Raw genomic sequence first — 21,205 nt, forward strand, 5'->3', positions numbered from 1 at the left:
ACTGGCTCCAAATCCCTGCTCTCCATCAGTTGAAAGCCTTGAGGCTAACTCCCAGGTGGAAATTCCTTCAGAGCACTAGGACTTAAAGCAAATATTCAGCAAGAATTAGGCCAGCGGCCTTCCTCCTCACAATTCCAATGACTGCGCTATAGAGCTCATAGCAGATGCTATGCCCCTTCACAACCATATCTACCCATTTTTCCGCTAAAGAAAGCCAAGTTATGGATGAGTACATTGTAGAGGACCTGAAAAAAGCATTTACAGGCAATTATTGTAATCCACTCTCCTTGGTCCCAGAAGCACTGGAACAGCTTAGGGTGGCCAAGATTTTTACTAAGCTCGATTTGTGCAGTGTTTTTCACTTAATAATAATAATGATAATAATAATAATAATTAAAGCTGAACGCAGCGTTAAAAGGGGCCAAGCACAAAAGGCACACCAAGCACAATGCAGAGCCTGAAAAACACGAACAAGAGAAATAGAATGTACATGAATGAATAAAAGATAGGTTCAGAAGCACAGCTGAGAATAAGATTGAGCAGGAAATGAACAGAACAGATGTATTTATGTGCATGCCAAGAGGTTGAAAGGTTAGTGCAATGCTGAGCCACAAAAGTCAGGAACCAAATGACACAAAATTAAAGCTTCTTTTAAGAACTGGCACCAGACAGGAATTGAACCCAGGACATTTAGAACTGAAGCTTGTTGTTTATCACAGTGTGCCACACAGAGAACCCATGCTGGTCATGTGGTTGAGGAGAGGTTCCAAGGTGAGAATGAGCACAAAAGAATCATTAGTTAGATTGTTAACAGATAGTGTTTCATAACTTTTGAACAAATATGAATATCAAAATTCTGTTCAGTCATTTTTGTGCGCTGATCATCTGAACCAATTTTGGTAAGTTTAAAAAAATTTTTTTTTTACAAAAGACCTTATATCTCTAGAACACTAGGTGGCGCTGCGCTAGGTGCTAGAACACTAGGTCGCTCTTGTTTGTTCATAGCGGACATGTTATGAATGATCCCTATGAAATCTTGTGCTGATATGTTAGATATTTTAAAAGATATTGCAATATATGACAACTTCAAAATGGTGGACAGGCGCTAGGGATGTCACGAGAACCTATACTTCGGTACCAAGTCGGTACCAAGATTCTTAAAACATGACGGTACTTGTTTTTCTACAGTAGCATTAGTACCGTTTGTAAGGAAAGTACCGGGGTTGAAATTCCTCCGGACCTGTAGGGGGCAACAAATACGTGTAAGTGTTTTAGTCGGTCCGCAAGTGGTGAAGAAGAAGAGGAACGCCTACAAGCACACGGGAAAAGCTTAGCTTAACAAGTTTAGCTCCACCCCGACTCGTTGAGAGGAAAGCTAGTATCGGTTTCCGGTGTGCAACCGATGCTATCGTTCATTTCAAACAAAGCAAGGAAACACCTGGAATTTTGGCAAAGCACCTGAAAGACGGTCCTATATTATATTTGTTTGAGGCAGCTGGCATTGTGGCCGTGAAACCAGCTAACATTATGCTACATGTGATGTTTGCGATAGCCAGTTATTTGTTAACGACACTAACGCATTGCAATGTTATAAACTACCTCCGAATGGTCCACCATGCATCGCCATTCAGCCCGTGTCCTGTCAGCAACATGTAGCCTAATGTCACTAATAATTATACAAATGTTCATGCTTTTAATAAATCGTTTTGGCCTGCCACCGTATCAGTGAATTTAAACTAATGCTTGCATTCAGAGTATAAGATGTGTGTGTGAGCACGCGTTTAAGAGTGCACCTCCGGAGACTCATTGTCAGACAGTGTTTGATAACTAAAATACTCTCCCTTTCTCTCCCCCTCCCTCTCTCTCTCTTTGCCAGTATCAGCCAGAGGAGGATGTCCTCCAGGAGTTTTTTAATTTTATTTTTATTTTATTTTATTTTTATACCACACCATGGTACTGACTTTGGTATCGAGTACCGTGTACTTTTGGTGGTATCGGTATCGACTACTAGATTTTTGGCATTGTGACATCCCTAACAGGCGCTAAGTCCAATGCTAGAAAAACTGGTATCACCGGATTCACTATGACCCGTTTAATCCATAGAAAATCATAATTTTCTGAAAAAGTATTAAAGTTATAAGCAGAAAAATAAATTTTTCAAATCTCATGACCTGTAGGTGGCGCTGTTCTCAAATTCAGCATCGATCCCCAGATCATGGTGCTGATGAAGGCTTCCAAGTTTCGTTATGATTTATTAGAGTATGGCTGAGATACAGCCTCTGATCCAATTTTGGATCAACATTGTTAAATTTGCAACATAACTTCTGTTTAGAACATAAGTTCTGTTCAGTTATTTTTGTGTGGTTCTGTCCAATGATCATCTGAGCCAATTTTGGTAAGAATTGGACAATTGGAGTCTTAATGGAAGATACGGATTGTGATCAACATGAGGAGAGTAATCTGAAGAACTAAATGTCTTTTCTCTAGGCCAAAGTGTTCAACAATTATAACCATTTGAATAGTGAATATTTAACTAGTGGTGGCACTATAGAGTTGGTCATAGAGGGCCCATAATTGGTAGAAATTCTATTCATGGTCATATCTATGAGCGTGCCAAATTTCATAATTTTCCTACTTACAGTTCATAGGGCTGCCGCCATAGACTCCCTGTGGGGAAAAATAATAATAAGAAAACTAACGGATACAATAGGTGTCTACACACCTTTGATGCTTGGCCCTAATAATAATAATAATAATAATAATAATAATAATAATGTGTAAATTGCTGTTCCCTTGGAAACCTGTTCAATGTCTTTTCTCAGCTATAAAAAGGCTTGCTTTTCTCCCATAGACAGCTCCCATAGACATAGACAGTTCATTCTTTTAAACAACAAATGCAGCCATCACAGGCAAAACCCAGGACTCAAACCAAGAGGAGACATTCAGAGCTATTAATTGTTTAATCAATCGATCTAACAGGGCATACCTGGGCAACAAGGAACACCTGTCAGTCCCATGTTACAATATTTTTGACCCCTTGAAAAATGGGTGGGTTCAAACAAAAGGTACCATGCTGTAAGTTGTTCAGATGTACAACACATCTAGATATAAAAATTAGGAAATGAAATCATCTCATATTCATCTTATGATCTCAAACCAAAATGTCAGTTCCAAACCCAAATCCAAGTGTGCAATTCTTGTACTTACCCTAGAAGACTCAAAGCTGCAACTGCTTCCAAAGGTGCTTCTACAAACCACAAATCACTACAAAATACTACAACCCTAATTCCAAAAAAAGTTGGGATGATGGGTAAAATGTAAATAAAAACAGAATGCAATGATTTGCAAATCTCATAAAACAATATGTTATTCACAATAGAACATAGAAAACATATCAAATGTTTAAACTGAGTAAGTCTCAAAAATGTTGGGACAAGGCAAAAAAAAAGTCTGGAAAAGTAAGTGTTACTAAAAAGAAACAGCTGGAGGTTAATTGGCAACAGGTCAGTAACATGATTGGGTATAAAAGAGTATCCTAGAGAAGCAGAGTCTTTCAGAAGTAAAGATGGGCAGATGTTCGCCAATCTGCAAAAAAATCTATAATTCGTGGAACAATTTCTCAATAATGTTCCTCAACATAAAATTGCAAAGACTATGAATATCTCATCATCTACAGGACACAATATCATCAAAAGATTCCGAGAATCTGGAGAAATCTCTGTGTGCAAGGGACAAGGGTGAAAATCAATACTGCATGCCTGTGATTTTAATCTGGATGGAAGCGTATGTTGCTCTAAAACCTGTGGGGGTCAGCCTGTCAGTGCTCAGACCATACTGCACACTGCATCAAATTGGTCTGGCTTTTCTGCCAGGAGAATTATATTTGCTGATTCATCTTCAGTTTTCAGGCGTCTCCCATAGTATGAAGTTGGTTAAAAGGTCTTATCAGTAACACTGATTTGCTTGTATCTTTCTCATTTGTAAGTCACTTTGGATAAAAGCGTCTGCTAAGTGAATAAATGTAAATGTAAACACACTATGTTGAAATCTAAAGAAAAAAATTAGATTTTACACCGATCATATCACTGTTCAAATTCAGAGCAAGAGAGGGAAGCGTGCCAAGAGCAACTACAGCTCAGGAATAAAATGTGGATGAATAAAAAGGCAAAAAAAGTTGAAATATGTAATAAATGCTAAATGACCCAACTCCTTCCATAAAGAATGATTAACCAGTTGTAGCTTAGCAACTGTAACCAGGCGCAGCACCTTTTGAAAAGCTCAGGTTTTAGAGCAACATACGCTTCCATCCAGATTCCATCCCATCTTTACCTCTGAGAGACTCTGTGTCTCTAAAATACTCTTTTTATACCCAATCATGTTACTGCCCTGTTGCCACTTAGCCTAATTAATTCCTCCAGCTGTTTCTTTTTAGTAACACTTACTTTTCCAGCCTTTTGTTGCCCTGTCCCCGATGTGTTGCGGTCATCAAATTGAAAATTTGTTAATTTTTTTCCTTAAAATGATACATTTCCTCAGATACATTTGATATATTTTCTATGTTCTATTGTGAATAACATATGAGTTTGTGAGATTTGCAAATCATTGCATTCTGTTTTTATGTACATTTTACACAGCGTCCCAACTTTTTTTGGAATTGGGGTTGTAAATCTAATTTATAGATTTAAATTTTAGATTTTTAATCAATTTTGCAAAAATGTCTAGAAACTTCTTTTTGTTTGTTGCTATAGATTATTGTGTGTAGGTACATGGGGACAAAGTCGATTTAATCCATTTTAAATTAAACCTATAACACAAAGTGTGCAAAAAAAAAAACTGAAGGGGTCTGAATACATCCAAACCCACTGTATACTCCATAACAATCAAACTGAAACAGAACTCTAAATAAATCACTTGCCAAAATGGAGCTGGTGACACTGGCATGACCGTTGGCAGGAGAATGTCTGGTCAGGTCTGGCAAGTCCTTCTGTACGAGGATAAAGTATTTATCAATATGGCAAATGAAAAATATAGACACTTATTAAACTGTCTAGAAGAGAGACAAGAGAGGCATATAGGGTACTCCATATTATTAACTATTATTATTCATTGTATGTAGGTTAGAGAATGATGAAGGTGTGACATAAATTTTTTTTTATGACTACAAGGTGGTGTGACCCCCATAATGATGATGATGATGATGATGATGATTATTGTTGTTATTATTATAGTGACACTTACATCACAAGACAAGGACTGGCTGCGATAACTTGGTACAATCTTGAATGTGATACTCCCACGCATCTCCCTCTGTGTATTATGAAAAAATGTTTTGTAAGGTTCAGGTGCTTTCCACTTGTTCTTAAACACTAGAGTAAGTAAGAGCAACAATCGAGCCATCTTCATATTAATTCTTAATCAAAGGTAAATCTGCATAAAGCAGTCTAACCATGGCCATATTTTTGCTGAGTATGTTTCCCACCTACCAGCATTTTTTGAAGCTGCTCCACCGTCTGATTGGCTACACTGATGCCATTAATCTCACGAATTTCATCACCCACGTGCAGCGTTCCTGTAAATGACATGTGCAATAAACATAAATCCAGATTCTGTTCCAATGATGTGCAAACTGAAAAATCGATTATTATAAAGTAGAAAGTGTAGTTATAAACAAACACCAAGCCCTCAAATAGTAGCCTCCATTGTGTGGAACAGTAATGACAGACAGCAGTACCTTGTCTGTGGATCATTCCTCCATGCATAATACGAGCTACAATGCAGTGGTTCAGATCATTCATCTTTAGAGTGATGCCCTGTAAAAAAGAAAGAAAAAACTTAATTTTTTGTTTAGGGCAAATTAGGGCAAAAAATATAGTCACACAACAATATAATAAGGTCCACCATGTGTCAGCCTGCTTATACCACAGTGGTTTGCCAAAAATTACAATATTTCATTTATTAATGAATGACACTGCTCATTTGAACAGTTTATAGTTAGATTTAATGTTGTGGAACAGTTCCTGTTCACTTACATTATACACACACACGTTTTACACGCAGGTGAGTACCTTCAATTTACAATGACCTTTAGCTAATTAAGGTCATGCCCACACCACACCTTACTGCCGTCTTACCTCATTTGCACTAGATCACTCAATGCTACATTGCTATTTGCACTTCTCATTAGATGCTAACTGCATTTAATTGGATTTGAATTTGTACTCTGCATATTGACAATAAATTATCTAATCTTAAACCTAAAGGCCTCTTCATACTTCATGCAGAGATGATGTCATGTTGTTCTGTCAACTTTGTTACCTCCAAGAGGAAAAATGCCATACCTAGCAACCTGCGGCAAATATTATCAGATATGGTTGGAAGGAAATATCATGACCTTACACCCTGTGACTGGAAGGCAATAAGGGATCGCCTTAACAAATTTGTCCATAGCAGAGACTTTCTTTTCCCATTGTTTAAAGCCATTGTTATGTTACTATCAAACTGTAACAAAAAGTATTCTTTGCAATTTAAACATTTAATAAAACAATAATTGTTGAATATATTTTTGTAAGCAATATTAATTCTTTCCTCCGATGGCTTTGATGCTTTAAAGCGGCCCGGTCTGCTGTGGTTGGCAAAAAAAAATAATTTTTGTCTTTAGATATCACACAGGTGTGAGTGTGGTGGGGAGACCTGTGTCCTTGAGAGGTGATAGTAGTAAATCCCCTTGGACAAAAACACAATGAATTTCTTCAATCCTATGGAAGCCCTAAGTGGCCATGCAATATTATTATTTTTTCTTTGTTGTTGTCCCGTGATCTTGACTTAATTTTCTTGTGATCTTGACATAACCAAAAGCTGAAAATATTAAAAACTGATCAATCTACAAGTTGCAAAGTTTGAGTTGGAATAGTTTACAAGAACGCAAGTATAAACACAACGAGGCTGGAGTAGACGAAATTTCCATGTTCGGCGTGATGGCGTTTAATGTCCCTGACAACCTCTGTAATTCTCGGCATCACTAAAAATAATAATAAAAGCTTCTTAAAATCGGTTTTTAGTATATGTTTTTATAATAGTGTCCCTTTAAATTGATTTTTGCAATTTTTTAAAATGTAAAAGTGTAAATACAAAAAACATTTATAGGATTATAAAGGATTATAAAAAAACCCACAACTTTTAGCCCGTATATAACTGTGGTTTCAGGAAGAGTGACTGGTTTAACCTCAGTTAATATTTCTGCAGTCCTCTTTGAGGGTTACACATTTGGCTCCCTTAAATAGCTTGAAACTCTTGATCCCCTTTTAAAAATAAATAATAATTTTTTAAAAAAGACCTTTCTCAAGCACGTGAATAAACAAGTAACTTCCAGGTCATAGCCAACCGGAAAAAAAATGTTCAACTGAAACTTGACATTTGACCCATTTTTTTTTGACCCATCTTATTTTTAACTTGAGCTTGAGATTGAAAGAATGAAAAACAACTTATACGCTTTTGGGTTTGTAAATGAATAAAGAAATAACAAGCCATTTTTTTCATTTTCTGATATTTGATACTGAATTGAATATGAAAAGAACGAACGAAACACAGATTTTTCTGTAGTACCATTGATCACTTGTCATCAACCTTATCTTAAAATCTTAATAAAATCACGAGTGGGGTATTACTGATGTATTTTATGTCGTAGTATATAACGTGAACAGGGTCTTGTCTCGCCAGCGCTGACTGACTGAGTGGTATACCACAGCATACCGTGGCATACTGCAGGATCACATTCTCTTTCTTGCGCATTTTTAATGGACAGATTTGTAAGATAATCACTCTGCACAACTGTGGTGAGCAAAAACGCATCTCAAAATGTACAACACGTCAAACCTTGAGGTAGATGGGTTATAACAGCAGAAGACCATGTTGGTTTACATTTCTTTCAGCCAAGAACAGAAAGCTGAGACTGCTGTGGGCACCAGAACTGGACACTTTGGTGCCCTTGGCATACTTTGGGCCTGTTGATACCAATCAATCATCATTTGAGTAGTGTTGCTGACCATGCACATATCTTCATGGCTACAATTTACCCATCATCTAATGGCTTCCAACACAATAATGCTATAAATCCATGTTACAAAGCAAAAGTTGTCTAAATCTGGTTTCATGAACATGATAATGAGTGTTCTTCAGTGGTCTTGCCAGTCACTGGATCCGAATCCATCAGAACACCTTTGTGATGTGGCAGAATGGGAGATTTGCAGAAAAATCTGCAGGAATTGCATGATGTTATAATGTCAACATGGACCAGAATCGCAAAGGAATTGTTGACATCTTGTGGAATCCATGCCATGAAGGCTATTTTGAAAGCAAAAAAAGGGGAGGGGCGGGGTGGGATGGGAGGATGAAGGGGTTCGTTTGATTACAAGTCGTGCAACACCAACCCCTACCCCCCACCACCCTGGCAAGCATTAATTTCATATAACAGCATGGTTTGTCAAGTGTTATTCCTTACGTAGCGGATTTACAAATCATGGCAGTAACTTGGACCCAAACTGGTCAGGTCTTGTTTGCATTGATATTTAAAACGAATATTCTTTAAGGCATGTTTAGTAAAATTTCTATCCTTATTTCAAGGTAAACAATGTCGTGATTTCTACAGTACAATATAGATTCCGGAAATAGCATTTGCACAATTTGGTTTTCTATTCCGTGAAGTGTGACTCCACCTACACGCGCGCGCACACATGCACACACACAGTACAGGGAAATCTGATCTGTCCAAAAGGGCTCTTGATTATCCTAATTGCACTCTGTTGAATTCCTCTCCTGTATAGAGAGTCTTTAATGTCCATTTACAACCCTGGAGTGATTTAGCCAGGATGTCATCTCATCCTGTCTTGTATGGTATGATTCCCATTTCATATCCTATATAGTAAGTTGTTCAGTAAATGTTTCATAGGTATAAGAAGAACTGATCTGCTCAAAGTGCAGACTTTCAGCTTTAATTTGTGGATATTTCCATCCAAATCACCTGAATAGTGTGATTTCATGATCCTTCTGGCTTTTTGGGTTTTAAGCAAGAGGTGTCAGAAAAGTTACCACAGGGGTAACTGGCTTGTGGCGGCCAAGCGTTCATAGCGACGTTGCTTTTTGATCCTTTGATGTCCCTTCCCATCATTGTGAAGCAGAATTCACCAAGAGTTGGATTGTTCACCCACTAACAGGGAATGTGAGCTGGGATTAAACTGTCATGAGACAGGTTAGCTTCACCCTACTGATGATGTGTTGTTGCAATAGAAATCCTGCTCAGTACGAGAGGAACCGCAGGTTCAGACATTTGGTGAGTGTGCTTGGCTGAGGAGCCACTTGGTGCATTGCCTTCAGCATGTGAAATGCATATTCAACTGGATTCAGGTATGATGACTGACCTGGCCATTGCAGACATTCCACTTCTTCGCCTTAAATGTCTTGAGTTGCTTTTGAACTATTCTCTTTTATACATGGGTTTTTGTAAGTTAATTGCATTAAAATTAATTATTAAATCATTTTCAAATTAAAGCAAATTTTAGTGAAAGGGAACCCAGCATGAAGTCAGTTTCTCAAAACACTGGGAAGACAATTTAGTTGATTTTCTGCTGAAACTTTCATACTCCAATAATTCATGTTTAAACTTTGAAATATTATACATTTAATATTCACATCCAGGAAATGTAAATTCACATTTCCAGAATGTTGAATTAATACTTAATTCAATTAATTCTAGTAATTTATTTAATATTTTAATGGGATTTTATATATCTCTGATCATAACATCATATAAATGTAATGTGAAATACTGAATCCTTGTTTAGAATATCTATAAATGTAAAAAAAAAAAAAGTGTGTCTGTGTGTGTGAATACCATGGGTTCATCTGTGTTCTTCTGGAATTGCACCAGCCGAACCCGGGTGACATTCTCAAGGTCCATGTCTCCATTGACACTCTCGGGCGAATCTCCATTCAGGTAAGGTGAGGTTGGAGGGGGGGTGACCCTCAGTGCTTCGTCGCTGTACACTTCATGAGCCACAACATCATGTGTTTGCAGTAATGCCTGTCACAGAGAAACACATTATCATCTTCTTCATCATCTCTCAAACAGTGAACTATTCCTAATTAGTTGTGGCATATAGGCAGAGGTGGGTGGCAACACGCTACATTTACTTGAGTAACTTTTTGGAAAAAAAAAAATTACTTTTAAAAGAGTAGGTTTAATTGGCCATACTTATACTGTTACTCAAGCTCATTTTTACTTTTAGTTCACTACATTCAGTGGCATTCCTACATTACTGTTAAATGTTAATGAATATACTATATTTGACTATCTAATAATATAATATAGTATCTCAATATTTTGATTTAATAAATGATTTAAAAAAAAATCTGTCTTAAGTCATTATTTTAAGACCTCTAAGGACCTCCATGGATTGGACTTATATATATCCAGCACATACCACAGATGCTTGATCGGACTGAGATCTGGAGAATTTGAGGACCAAGTCAACATCTTGAACTCGGTTATGTTCCTCAAACCATTCCTGAACACTTTTAGCAGTGTGGCAGGGGGCATTATCCTGCTGAAAGAGGCCTCTGCTACTGCTGGGAATACCAAGGGGTGTTCTTGGTCTGCAGTGATGTTTAGATAGGTGGAACGTGTCAACATAACATCCACATGAATGCCAGGACCCAAGGATTCCCAGTAGAACATTGTCCAGAGCATCACACTTCCTCTGCCAGTTTGCCTTCTTCCCATAGAGCATACTGGTGCCATCTCTTCCCCAGGTAAGCAACACACACGTACCTGACCTTCCACATTTATATGTGGAATATAACTTATATATAAATTAAGAAATATTGTTAACTTGAGGTGACTGTGAAGTCCAAATAACAGACAGTACAAATAAAGACTTGTATGTATGAGTATGACATTGTATGAGTATGACTAAGACTTGTGTATGAGTGTAAGAGAGAGAGAGACAGAGAGAGAGAGAGAGAGAGAGAGAGAGAGAGATTACTGGAAGGAACACATTTAAACACAATCCCTTCCACAATACTCCATAACATCTGGTCATGTAACAACTGCATTCAAGAGAGCAAGGGTAATTCCCATCCTGAAGAAACCCACTCTGTATCCCTCTAGATCGGGAACTACCGACCGGTATCACTTCTCTCTTTTCTTTTGAAAATCCTCGACCGCACTGTCTACAATCAACGGTCTCTCTCTACCTCTCACAGAACAACCTCCAAGATCCTAACCAGTCTGGCTTCAAAGCAGCACATTCCATAGAGACTGCTCTTTTGGCGGTCACTGAGAAGCTACATGCGGCTAGATCAGCCAAACTGTCATCAGTCCTCAACCTCCTCAACCTGTCAGCAGCGTTTGACACAGTCAACTGCAGGAGTCTCTTGTCCACCCTCATGAGTCTTGGAATTCATGGTGCAACATATCAGTGGTTTGCTTCGTACCTGGAAGGTTGTTCATACCAGGTGACATGGGGGGATCCACATCTGCTCCCCGCAGACTCTCCACTGGTGTCCCACAGGGCTCAGTACTTGGTTCTCTTCTGTTCTCCTTCTATACTTGAAATACAGTTGCTCAAATTGATTTCAACCTTCCTAACTTCTCCCACACCACCCCATTGCTACAATCCCTCCACTGGCTTCCTGTAGCTGCCCACATCAGATTTAAAACACCGATGATTACCTACAAAGCCAAAAATGTATCAGCACCCACTTACCTCAAATCACTTATCACACCCTGCACGGCACCACACTCCCTCCAACGCTCTAGCATAACTAGACTGGTGCCACCATCTCTCAGGCTACAAGGAAGGCATGCATCAAGACTCTTCTCTGTTCTGGCACTTAGGTGGTGGAATGAACTTCTCGTAGATGTCCGAATAGCGGAGTCACTTTTAGTCTTCAAATGATGTCTTGTGTTGATATGTTTTGGATCATTGTCCTACTGGAAGGTTGAACCTCTGCCCATTTTAAGCTTTCTGGCAGAGGCATGTTGATATTTGATAGAGTCCATGATGCCATGTACCCTAACAAAATGTCTAGGCTCTCTGGCACAGAAACAGAACCAAAACATTAAAGAGCCACCAACATGTTTAAGTGTGGGCATGAGGTACTTTTCCATACTGCTACCTCTCTGTGTGCGCCAAAACCACCTCTGGTGTTTATTGCCAAAAAGCTCTATTTTGGTTTCATCTGACCATAGAACCCGATCCCATATGAAGTTCTAGTAGTGTCTGTTAAACTGAAGATGCTTGAATTTCTTTTTGAATGAGAGTAGAGGCTTTTTTCTTGGAAAAACAACTTTCCAAACAATTTGTGGTGATGTAGGTGACTTGGTGTGGTGATGTAGGAATGTAGTTTTGGAGACTTTCTGACTCCAAGACGAAACTAACTTCTGCAATTGATTTGGGTGAGCTGTGATTTGGGCTGTGATTATTGCCTGTCTTATAGACACTTCCCATTTTGTGAGGCTCAACAACCTTATGCCACACATCACAGCTATATTACTAGGTCTTATCCATTGTTATGAATGACTAATGGAATTTGGCCTGTTACCTCATATTCTGTAAAGCAGGAAGTCATGGTTGAACAATTTCCTGTTCCTAGTCCCCAGGTGTACCAAAAAAAATTCAAAATGTACTTCAAATATGTTTTTCTCATATGAATTCATGGGGTGCCAATAATTGTTGCCCACACATATAACAAAGACTTTTTTTGGTGTTTGCAATTGTTTGATATCTATTAAAGCAGAGTATTTTTGTGAATTTTTTTTAACAAAAGATCAAAAGGTTGAACAATAAAAATAATTTTCACAGCCTATTTTGCTCATATTTACCAAGGGTGCCAATATTAGTGGAGGGCACTGTAGGTAAGTTGATTGTAAACCAATAGAAATAAGAGTTTTTATAGTGTAACTAGACAGACAGTAGCCGTGGTGAAGAGAAAAAGAGGTTAAAGTAAGTCAAAAATGCCAAAAAAATAAACAAAAACAAAGTATGGTCAGAGCAGTTCTGACAGCAGCCAACCTCACAAGCACCATCTTGGACCAAGCTGTGATGCACTGTGTGTTCTGACACCTTTCTATTATAGCCAGCATTAACTTTTTTCAGCAATTTGTGCTACAGTAGCTCTTCTGTGAGATCGGACCAGACGAGCTAGCCATTTCTCCCCATGCACACCCCAGGTTGGATACCAGGTTGAGGGGAAAAAAGTATTTGATCCCCTGCTGATTTTGTACATTTGCCTACTGACAAAGAAATGATCAGTCTATAATTTTAATGGTAGATTTATTTGAACAGTGAGAGACAGAATAAGAACAAAAAAAATCCAGAAAAACGCATGTCAAAAATGTTATAAATTGATTTGCATTTTAATGAGGGAAATAAGTATTTGACCCCTCTGCAAAACATGACTTAGTACTTGGTGGCAAAACCCTTGTTGGCAATCACAGAGGTCAGACGTTTCTTGTAGTTGGCCACCAGGTTTGCACACATCTCAGGAGGGATTTTACCAATTGTTTTCTTGGTGACTATGGTCCCAGCTGCCTTGAGATCATTGACAAGATCCTCCAAGGATGGAGGATACTGGAGGAACCTGGAGGAACCTCCAAGGATGTAGTTCTGGGCTGATTCCTCACTGTTCTCATGATTGTTGCAACTCCACGAGGTGAGATCTTGCATGGAGCCCCAGGCCGAGGGAGATTGACAGTTCTTTTGTGTTTCTTCCATTTGCGAATAATCGCACCAACTGTTGTCACCTTCTCACCAAGCTGCTTGGCAATGGTCTTGTAGCCCATTCCAGACTTGTGTAGGTCTACAATCTTGTCCCTGACATCCTTGGAGAGCTCTTTGGGCTTGGCCATGGTGGAGAGTTTGGAATCTGATTGATTGATTGCTTCTGTGGACAGGTGTCTTTTATACAGGTAACAAGCTGAGATTAGGAGCACTCCCTTTAAGAGTGTGCTCCTAATCTCAGCTCGTTACCTGTATAAAAGACACCTGGGAGCCAGAAATCTTTCTGATTGAGAGGGGGTCAAATACTTATTTAAATGCAAATCAATTTATAACATTTTTGACATGCGTTTTTCTGGATTTTCTTGTTGTTATTCTGTCTCTCACTGTTCAAATAAATCTACCATTAAAATTATAGAATGATCATTTCTTTGTCAGTGGGCAAACGTACAAAATTAGCAGGGGATCAAATACTTTTTTCCCCTCACTGTACACCCTAGGGTATGAAGGCAAACTAGCGGAGGGAGCATGATGCTCTGGGCATAGTTCTGCTGGGAAACCTGGCGTTCATGTGCATGTTACTTTCATGTACATGTCACCATGTTCCTATACATTGTTGCAGACCAACTACTACCCTTCATCACATTCCCTAATGGCAGTGGCCACTTTCAGCAGGATAATGCGCCCTATAACACTGCAAAAATTTTCAGGAATGATTTGAGAAACATGACAAATAGTTCAACGTTCCGATCAAGCATCTGTGGGATGTGATGGAGAAACAAGTCCGATCCATGAATGCCCCACCAACATACAGGACTTAAAGGATCTGCTCCTAATGTCCTGGTACAAGATACCACAGCACATCTTCAGAGGTCTTGTGACGGTATATGTGTTAATGTATCTTAGCTAAAGATTTTGTCAGGTTAGTCCTTTATAATAACATGTAATCACAAAGGCACTACCAAACCGCTCTCTTCTCTCTGTCTCTTCTCTTTTCTTCTCTGTAACTCCTACTCTAGAACTTCTTTGCAGAATAAATTATCTGTTTAATGAGTTTCTCTTCTCTCTTGGCATAAACTCTGACTTCTGATCTCTATTTGAAAACTCTTTATACCTCTTTTTTATTATTATTATTTTTTTTACACTTATTCATTTAGCAGATGCTTTCATCCATTTTTTAGCACCAGATATTTAGGCTGCACATTCCTTAGGACAGAAAAGACCTATTTATAAATAATAGGTTATTCCATATTAAATAAGGGCTATGGAATTAGTTAAACTAAAAGAAGGAAACTTCCAACAAGGAAGCAAAATGTTGGTGTTTTAGATCACCATATTCCATGCTATTCATAATACCATGTTTTTTATGCTATGGAAAAAAAGTTAATTTTGCAGGGTTTGCATGTGTTCAGTGTAACCGATGGAAAGATTAGTATATTGTGACATTTTTGCACATGTGCACAGATGTGAATCAATTTTGCATGTGTGCAAGGGCCAGGTCTGACTGCATCTTTCCTATCTAACCGCATCCCTGCCCAAATTTACAGCATGCAAGCATGGCAAAAATCAGGCAGAGGATGCAGCTTAATGTACTGCGTTACTACGTGTCTTGCATGCCCTATTATGTGTACAGAGAAAAGGAGAAGTTTAGACTCATGACACCCTCAGAACTAAACAAAAAAACTTTATTTCTGAATCTCAAAAAAAAAAAAAAAAAAATCAACTTTCACTGTTGTAGCATTGTTTTACTTGATTCTCCCTTGTCCACGTACAAATACATGAACAAATACGTATAACTGAGCTTTCAAAATCTATAAATCTTTCAAAAATATACCAGAGAAAAGGAGGTGCTGTTGGACAAAAAAATAATTATTTAATGGTGGTCTTTGACTAGCTCTGAGATCTATAGATTTGTGCTGTGTGTTTTCTAAATTAGTAAGGTGATTATCATTTTGTCTTTTCTCATAATCTTCTACAGAATGATATCATCACAACTCAGAGAGCTTGCATTCTTAGGGCACTTGCTGTGTATCTCAATGAAGATAATAAAGTTCATGAAGGAGATTTTAAAAAATACTTAAGTTAGATACTATGGTTAAGAAAGGAAAAAAGCCCTTGTATTAGTTAAAATACCAGTTTGAACTGGACAAAATTACACTTGTATGCAGTAATGGAATGGAAATTAATTATTCAGTGACTTAGTTTGTTGGTGAGATCCGCACAATTAACATACTGTAGCTTACTTACTAACACAGCTGTCATGGCAATAGCACAAGCTATTGGTGGCCTTATTGTATTTTAAAACACTTCTCTGGTGTAAGATGCTGACTAGGGCAACACATTTGTGAAATGCACAATACCTAGATAATTTATATAGTGGCGCCAGGCCATTAGCCGGCACACAGGAAACAAAGATCGCTCCTCGCGCGACTGCCACAGTGGCGCAGAAGAGACAGTTCCGCTTCAGCGCCACCAAATGTTTTGGACATCCAGAGAGCACGTAGCGGCGGGGCGGGGCCGCCGACACACCCATGGCTCGTGAATGGTGCACCGTACGGAAGAATTCCACCATCCAGCAAGTGAGGGGAGAGTATAAAATGGCGATATTCCACTCGCAGAGAGTAAGAAGTATCTCCAAGCATGTGCGCGATTCTCTGGCATATTTATGCAGCTTTGCTGATGCGTGCTTGTTTGCTAACCGCTGTTGTGTGTTTTTCGGGTTTCAGGTGACTCCGACGTGAGTGACGGCTCCACCCCGCCCCCTTGGCTGTAACCGCCGACGGCTGAGACCCTTCACCACCCGATCGCCCTTCAACCCACATACACACACCCACACCCCCAATCACCGATTCCCTTCAGTAAGTCTCCCATAACCTTGAAACAGCCTCCTGTGTGTCTGTGCTCTGCCCACCACTGGCTAAAATCCCTACACTGGTGGAGAATGCGGGAATGAGCACAGACCAGCCCATCTTAAAAATTTTTTTAAAAAACACTTCCGCCGCCCCCATTTTCCCTCTCCTCCTTGGGGATTGTTCATAAACATGGATCCCACGCTGCAGCACCTTCTGGAGGCCAGTATTCAACAGCAAACAGTGGCACAACAGCTCGCCCACAGCCTACAAGCCGTGACACAAGAGCTAGTGGCCCTGAGGACAGCGACTCCCGCAGCTGCTACGCACCTCCCTGATCTGGGCCGTGAGGTCCGACGCCTGCTTCCCCCTCTAAACCCCGAAGGCGACATCGAGGCCTACCTCAAGAACTTTGAGGGCTTCGCCCACCGCGAAGAGTGGGACTGCGATGAGTGGCCACGCGTCCTCGGCCCGCTGCTTTCCGGGGAGGCACGCACGGCCTATTACTCCCTCTCTCCAGAGAAAGCTAAAGAGAGAGATCCTGGCATAGTATGGGCGAAACCCGCTCCAGGCAGCGGCGGAGTTCCACCAATGGCGCTACAGGCTGGAAGCCAAGCCACGTGGACAGATGGACACCCTCCTGCGCCTTACCAAGAGGTGGCTCCAGCCTGACATGCACTCTGCCACCGAGGTTGTAGAGAGGGTGGCCGTGGACCGGTTCCTGAGGACCTTGCCACCCACAGAACGCCAGGCCGTGGGGATGCGAGTCCCCGGGACATCCAGGGAACTATTGACCGCCCTGGAACACACCCTGACCACCCTGGCACTCGGCAAAGAGGGACAGCACCAGCAAGGCCACCCGGACTACGGGGCACCCCAGGACAAGCCCAGCCCGACCGAGTCAGACCATAGGACCGAAGAAGACCCAGAAAACCTGGACGGCAGGACGCGTCCTCCCCACGCTGGATCGGCCAAAACCGCCACAGCGAGCGAAGGAAGCACGAGTGCAACAGGCCTACCTGGCCCAAGGCGAGGTGGACGGCGGGACAGAAGGTAAGCTGCACACACCTTCTAACCCTCTCTCGTCTGTGTTCCAGCAAGTAAACCGGCAGGGGAACTTTGGCCGAGAGCAGAAAGAGGACTGCCGCCTGAAGTATTGCTGGGCCCAGGTGCGCCAAATCGAAGGGATCGACCAGAACCCGAACCAGAGACTCCCCTCCTCGTACTTGCTGATCAAAGGAGGCTTACTGTACCACCGGACCAACTGCCGAGGGGAGACCATGGTCATGCCCAAAGCCAGAACGCGGGCCGTGATGCACCTGGCCCATGCCCATCCGCTTGGGGGCCACCTGGGGCTAAGAAACACCCTGGAGAAGCTGAAAGACCGTTTTGTCTGGCCAGGCATGGGCGCAGAGATCCGGCGCGTCGGCCAACAATGCCCCCAGTGCCAACACACGGCCCCAAGGAAGAACCCACCGGCACCACTCATCCCACCTCCCATCATAGGCATCCCGTTTGAGAGGATCGGCATGGACCTCGTCGGGCTGCTCCCCAGATCCGCCCGAGGACACGAGTACATATTGGTAATCGTGGACTATGGAACCAGATACCCTGAGGCGGTACCTCTGCGTAAAGCCACCTCCCAGAACATCGCCAAAGAACTGGTGCTCCTATTCAGCCGTGTGGGGATCCCAAAAGACATCCTAACTGACCAAAGTACCCTGTTTGTGTCAAAGCTTATGTCTGATCTGTGTCAGCTGTTGCAGGTGAAACACCTAAAGGCATCGGTCTACCACCCACAAACGGATGGGCTGGTTGAACGGTTCAACCGGACCTTAAAGCAGATGTTGTGCCGGGTGGTAGATGAGGAAGGGAGGAACTGGGACCTTCTCCTGCTATACGTCCTCTTCGCCGTCCGAGAGTGCCCCCAGGCATCCATGGGCTTCACACCCTTCGAGCTCCTCTTCGGACGGCGGCCGCGTGGACTGCTGGACGTGGCACGGGAAGCCTGAGAAGAGCAGCCTTCCCCGTTGTGCTCGGTCATCGAATATGTACAGGAGATGCAGGAGAAGATCGACCAAGTGGCCCCGATCGTCCAGGAACATATGAGAGCCGCCCAGGAGGAACAGAAACGAGTGTACAACCGCCCAATGCAACCCCGCGAGTTCCAACCTGGTGATCAGGTGCTCCTGCTAGTGCCCAGCAGCTCCTGCAAATTACTAGCTCGGTGGCAGGGCCCAAATACGGTCCTTGAGAGGAGAGGTCCTGTGAATTATTGCCTGCAGCAGCCTGGTAAGCGAGCAGACACACAAACGTACCACATAAACCTGCTGAAAAGGTGGATAGAGCCAGAACCGGTACTGTCTGCGTTTGCAGCCCTACACACGGATCACGACCAGGGCACCTTAGTCCAACTGGGTGAAGAACTCACCCCCGCCCAGAAGCAGGAGCTGACAGAGTTAGCAGGGCAATTTACCGATGTTTTTTCTACCTCCCCAGGCATGACGCAGCTGGTGCAGCATGAAATCAAGACTCAGCCGGGAGTGGTGGTGCGGCAGCGGCCCTATCGGGTCCCGGAGGCCTGCCGTAGGGCTATCAAGGAAGAGGTCAGCCGGATGCTGCGGGACAACATCATAGAGGAGTCCAACAGCCCCTGGTCCAGCCTTATCGTGGTCGTACCAAAGCCCGATGGAAGTATGCGCCTCTGTAATGACTTTTGGAAGCTAAACCAGGTCTCGGAGTTTGACAGTTATCCTCTCCCCCGGGTGGACGACCTAGTGGAGCGATTGGGGAGGGCTCGTTTCATCTCCACCCTGGACCTAACAAAGGGGTACTGGCAAGTGGAGCTGGCCCCAGAGGCGAGACCGAAGGCGGCCTTCAGCACGGCGAAGTTCCAGAGGCTGATGGACATTGTCCTACGACCCCATCGTGCCTTCGCAGCCGCCTACCTGGACGATGTGGTCATTCACTCCTCCACCTGGTCGGACCACCTGTTCCACCTGAGGGAAGTCCTGAAGGAGCTCCGGAAGGCCGGGCTGACAGCCAACCCCAAAAAGTGCCACCTGGGGCTGACCGAGGCACAGTACCTCAGGCACTGTATTGGCCGGGGCTTACTCAAGCCACAAGCGAAGAAATTGAGGCAGTAAAGGGTTATCCTCGACCTTCAACATAAAAACAGGTACGTGACTTCCTAGGGTTGGCGGGGTACTACCGTAGGTTTGTATCCAACTTCTCCTCTCTAGCCTCCCCCCTCTCAGATCTCACAAAGAAGGGCCAGCCGGACCAGGTGAAATGGTCTGCAGACGCAGAGCGAGCATTCCAGGACCTGAAGAAAGCTCTCACCAGCGCCCCCATACTACGTAACCCAGACTTTGCCTTCCCGTTCACCGTGCACACAGATGCGTCAGAAACCAGGCTGGGCGCGGTCCTCTCACAGACCTTCGACGGGGAGGAGCACCCGGTCCTCTACATTAGCCGAAAGTTGTCCCCAGTGAAGAGGAAGTATGCGGCCATAGAGAGGGAGGCCCTAGCAATAAAGTGGGCCATCGAGGAACTGCAGTACTACCTGGCTGGGCAGAACTTTGTCCTGGTGACAGACCATGCCCCACTCCAGTGGATGGCCAAGGCCAAGGACACTAATGCCCGGGTGACACGGTGGTTCCTCTCCCTACAACATCTCTCATTCCAGGTCCAGCATGGAAATGCAGATGACCTTTCAAGACAGGACGCCCTGTGGGCCCGACACGTGGCAGCAGTAGGCTGTACCGGTAGCCGGCACACAGGAAACAAAGAAAGATCGCTCCTCGCGCGACTGCCACAATGGTGCAGAAGAGACAGTTCCACTTCAGCGCCACCAAATGTTTTGGACATCCAGAGAGCACGTGGCAGCGGGGCAGGGCCGCCGACACACCCACGGCTCGTGAATGGTGCACCGTACGGAAGAATTCCACCATCCAGCAAGCGAGGGGAGAGTATAAAAGGGCGATATTCCACTCGCAGAGAGAGAGAAGTATCTCCGAGCATGTGCGCAATTCTCTGGCATGTTTATGCAGCTTTGCCGACGCGTGCCTGTTTGCTAACCACTGTTGTGTGTTTTTTCGGGTTTCAGGTGACTCCGACGCGAATGACGGCTCCGCCCCGCCCCCTTGGCTGTAACCACCGACAGCTGAGACCCTTCACTGCCCGATCGCCCTTCAACCCACACACACCGACACGCACACCCTCGCTCACCAGTTCCCTTCAATAAATCTCCCATAACACATGTGTGTCTGTGCTCCACCCACCGCTGGCTAAAATCCCTACTATATACACATACATTATATATATATATGAGGTTGTTTGCTGTTGCTGGATTGAAAATTCCTATCCTGGCCAGGGTTTTAAGGTCTCTTTGAGTGCCTCTTCTCCATGCCTCATCTTGCTGTGCATCATTTTCAAATTTTGTAAAAAGGTTTCTCTTTGAGAGCCTGGATTAATTCCTAGGAACTTGCGTAAGGCCTAGGGAAATACTATTCTGTCTGGTTGTCATAGAACTCAGTGTAGATGCAGACAAAAGTGACCTGCATATAGCTCGACTATCAAACC

The 21,205-nt window shown here is 42.7% G+C and overlaps 2 protein-coding genes across 5 annotated transcripts in view; one reads left to right on the top strand and one right to left on the bottom strand.

Annotated features, from left to right (window-relative positions):
* The window catches only part of caskb (calcium/calmodulin-dependent serine protein kinase b), a 137,917-nt gene that overhangs the window by 39,679 nt on the left and 77,033 nt on the right, over nucleotides 1–21,205 (bottom strand). For all 4 annotated transcript variants that reach the window (XM_047158984.2, XM_017482101.3, XM_047158985.2 and 1 more), the window contains 5 exons: nucleotides 9,887–10,075; nucleotides 5,732–5,810; nucleotides 5,484–5,569; nucleotides 5,239–5,307; nucleotides 4,916–4,984 (listed from right to left, as the gene is read on the bottom strand). In XM_047158984.2, the coding sequence (XP_047014940.1) occupies nucleotides 4,916–4,984; nucleotides 5,239–5,307; nucleotides 5,484–5,569; nucleotides 5,732–5,810; nucleotides 9,887–10,075 (492 nt within the window). The remainder of the gene's footprint in view (nucleotides 1–4,915; nucleotides 4,985–5,238; nucleotides 5,308–5,483; nucleotides 5,570–5,731; nucleotides 5,811–9,886; nucleotides 10,076–21,205) is intronic.
* Nucleotides 14,219–17,983, top strand: LOC128634082 (zinc finger and SCAN domain-containing protein 22-like). The gene has a single exon (XM_053684095.1). The coding sequence runs from the start codon at nucleotides 17,250–17,252 to the stop codon at nucleotides 17,676–17,678; it is 429 nt and encodes a 142-aa protein (XP_053540070.1). The 5' UTR covers nucleotides 14,219–17,249; the 3' UTR covers nucleotides 17,679–17,983.

Source organism: Ictalurus punctatus, chromosome 12, assembly GCF_001660625.3.
Source record: "Ictalurus punctatus breed USDA103 chromosome 12, Coco_2.0, whole genome shotgun sequence".
Taxonomy (NCBI): Eukaryota; Metazoa; Chordata; class Actinopteri; order Siluriformes; family Ictaluridae; genus Ictalurus; species Ictalurus punctatus.